Here is a 3,180-nt window from a genome sequence, read left to right on the forward strand (position 1 = left end):
CCTGCACCCCTGGCCTATACCCCGGCTCTGTACGCATAAATTAAATATCTTGAAAAAATATTTGTTGAGAAAGCTGATTTTGCTCAGCTGTCTTGTAGTAGCCTGAGAACCACAACCTGATTGGAGAAGACGGCCCCAAAGACAGCAGGTCGCCTCAGAATTAGGAGTCCCGGAAGGTAGCCTCCGTGTAAAAGCTATTTTGTAAGTGGAATAAATGGACTTTCAAACACAAGGCAGATTCTCGGTTTTTCAAGACCCAGAATGGGAGGAAGGGCGGGCCCAGGCCCCCTTTTCGGGGTCCCTCTACCACATTCCATTTACTTTTGTCTGCATCTCCAGGCGGGAGTTTCAGGAATGTCCCACGGCCAGAGACAGCCAGCTGAGAAGCGCCGCCAGAGCAAGCACACCTCCGCCAGCCTTCCCGGCTGCGCCAGCCTCCGGGGGCTGCGGGGTCAGCTGCATCCCTCGACCTGCTGCTGGACGCCGGGGCACCCCTGAGCCCCGAGAGCGGGTCTGACGGACCCAGAGGGGAGGAGGAGTCAGAGACTGGCAGAGGAGGGAGGGCCACCAGACGGTGGCACAGCTGGGCAGCCTTGCCTGTCTCCGCAAGGACATGGCTGCACTTAGCAGCTCCTCCTAGACAGAGAGAAACTCCAGAGCTAAACAACGGCCCGTGGGCAATTTAATAGCATTTATTATTCCAAGCCCTACAGTTAGTTTCGGTCAAACAGCAGCAGTCTCTCAGTGAGCAGCCCTACAGCCAGAGGCCCACAGGGCGGGGAAGTGGGGCTGGACCCAGAGCAGCAGCTTGGGCGCGCCCGCGGCCATTCTTGTACTTTGCCAAGTCAGCAGGCAGGATGCCCTGGCCACCTGCAGACCACCTTTGATGTCCCATGCACCCCGCCAGCAGGCTGCCTTTGGGGTCTTTTGCTCACAAAGAATGTTTTTAGACTATTAGCCCACACAGCTGCTCACTGGCCCGGCCAGCACGGCTGGCGAATGCCCGCTCGGCGCCGGGGGCAGGGGCTGGGCGCGAGGCAGAGCGGCAGGTGCGTCCTCCGAGAGTGCCCCTCGGCCTGTGTTGAGGTCGGTGCCTCTGATTTGCAAAAACAACCAATGCTCGTCCCCCGACCCTCCCCTCGCCCCAGCAGTTCCCCCTCTTCCAGCACCCCGCCAAGGGAATGCTGGGCCTGCTGGAGAAGCGTGGTTGGAGGGCAAGAAGCTGCAGCCCTCACCAGCAGGGCCCTGAGGACCCCGGGCGCCCAGAGGCAGCTAAAGGTCTGGTAGGCCCGAGGCAATACTAACCCACCTGGGCGTGGCCAGGAAGGCGGGGCCGCAGGGCCAGTTTTAACTCCCCTTGGAGGAAAAAGCAGCCTCCCTGGCAGCAGAGGCCCTTGTGACAGAGCCAGCTCCTGCGTCCATGGCAAACCCAGTAAGCGAAGGGCGCAGGTCCCCAAGTTGGGGGCAGGGCCATGCCATCTACCTGGACAGCTGGGGGTATTCCAGAGCCTGCCCCTCCCCAGCCGCAGGGTCGGGGGAAGAGCCCCCAGCCAGGCCACCCAGTGTCCACGCAGCCAGAGGCCACGTGAGCTTCCCTCACACACACGTCTGGGCCGGGGCTCCGAGGTGGACTGTGGGGGGAGGGGCTGACACACAGGGAGCACCCAGGGGCCTCCAGGCGGGACTCACCCGCTGGTGTCCATGCTCTGCAGTCGCTGAAACAGGGTCTCGGAGAGGCTGGGCCGGCTGACCTCAGTGGCTCTGGGGTTCTCCATGGAAACAGGGCTCTCCTTGGCCTCACACGGCCCCACGGATAAAGGGATGTTTCTTGGGGGCAGCTCGGGTGGAGACAGGACAGCTTCTGCTCAAGAGAAGAGGGGTTGCTGCAGGGAGGGCCGTGCGGCTGATCCCACGCGAGGGCCTGTTTGCCGCACGGCCCTGGCCCTACGCCCACCACTGTACCGCCCACCCTGGCCTGGCCAGGAAGCCTGCTGAGAGCAGGGGCCTGGCCTCAGTGGCATGGACCCAGGGCCCAGCACAGTGTCTGTCCACGGGGGCACCCAGCAAACACCTGTCCCGGGTCAGAGGACCCTGGACAGTGGGACCCACAGCCCCAAGTGGCAGGGGAGGGGCTCCCGGCCTGAGACGAGGGCCCAGACTGGGCAGAGCCCAGAGCCCGGAACAGGCCTGGCCACGCTGCCCCTCTCTCTCCTGTTCCCTGCCCCAGGCGCCTGGGGCCCGTTCTCTACAGCTCCTCTCCAGCCTCTGCACCCCGCCCTCCCCCCAAAGCCCCAGACAAAAGAGACAGTGAGGGCTCCCTTTGCCAGGCGAACTGCGCTTGGCTGCAGGTGGGGCTGCTGCCCTCCCCGAGAGGCCCAGCTGCGTGTGCACACGTGGGCCAGGGCTGGGCACCGGCCTCTCTCTGGCCCCGGCCGCGGAGCAGCCCCGGGAGGCTTTCCTAGAGGGCAAGCCGTCACGGCCTGGCCTGGCCTGGCTCCTTCCACGGAGTGAGTCTGTGGGCCCTCTGGGGACCTGGGGCAAGGCAGACACCTTCCACGGGGTGGGGTGGGTGAGTGTCACGTGCTCTGCTTCAAGTGACAGTTGGTCTCTTGGGGAAGTGAAACCTGTAGTTTCTCTTTCCAGCCCTAAGGGAGCATGTCGCAGGGTCTTGGCCTAGACAGTGGTCCCCCGAGGTGTAGAAAAGCAGGGGCGGTGGTGGCAGAGGAAACGAGGGTGCTGATGTGGGGGGGGACACCTCTGCAGGACGCTGCTCAAGTCAGGGCCAAGGCCTGGGGCAGGGACAGCTGGGGGACAGCACCTTGACTGGTGGGTGGCCCTGGACTCTCGTGTGGACCTGTCTGTTCTGGCCACTTCACAGCGTGGCCGGGGGTGTGTGACGAGAGACACGCCCTGCCGGGTCCCCTCAGCCTCCGGGGAGCTGTCCCGTCCTGTGGGCTGGCGTGGCCCTTCCTCAGAGCCCACCTGTGCTGGAGTAGCCATCAAGCCAGGTCTCCAGGAAGGAGGGCGGGGGGCGGGGGGCGGTCTCCGGCGGGGAGGGAGGTAAACAGGCACCCCAGGGATAGGTCTAGGGCGCTCTGCCTTTCTTGGGGGCGACCCTGACAGGCACCCCAGGGAGAGGCCCAGGGCGCTCTGCCTTTCTTGGGGGCGACCCTGACAGGC

The 3,180-nt window shown here is 64.3% G+C and overlaps 1 protein-coding gene across 1 annotated transcript in view; it reads right to left on the minus strand.

Annotated features, from left to right (window-relative positions):
* INPP5D (inositol polyphosphate-5-phosphatase, 145kDa) overlaps positions 1-3,180 on the minus strand; it is an 82,914-nt gene that overhangs the window by 46,204 nt on the left and 33,530 nt on the right. Inside the window, exon 4 of the mRNA XM_012725176.1 lies at positions 1,690-1,861. Coding sequence (XP_012580630.1) covers positions 1,690-1,861 — 172 coding nt within the window. The remainder of the gene's footprint in view (positions 1-1,689; positions 1,862-3,180) is intronic.

Source organism: Condylura cristata, unplaced genomic scaffold (assembly GCF_000260355.1).
Source record: "Condylura cristata isolate star-nosed mole 26May11 unplaced genomic scaffold, ConCri1.0 scaffold00002, whole genome shotgun sequence".
In the NCBI taxonomy this organism is placed as follows: Eukaryota; Metazoa; Chordata; class Mammalia; order Eulipotyphla; family Talpidae; genus Condylura; species Condylura cristata.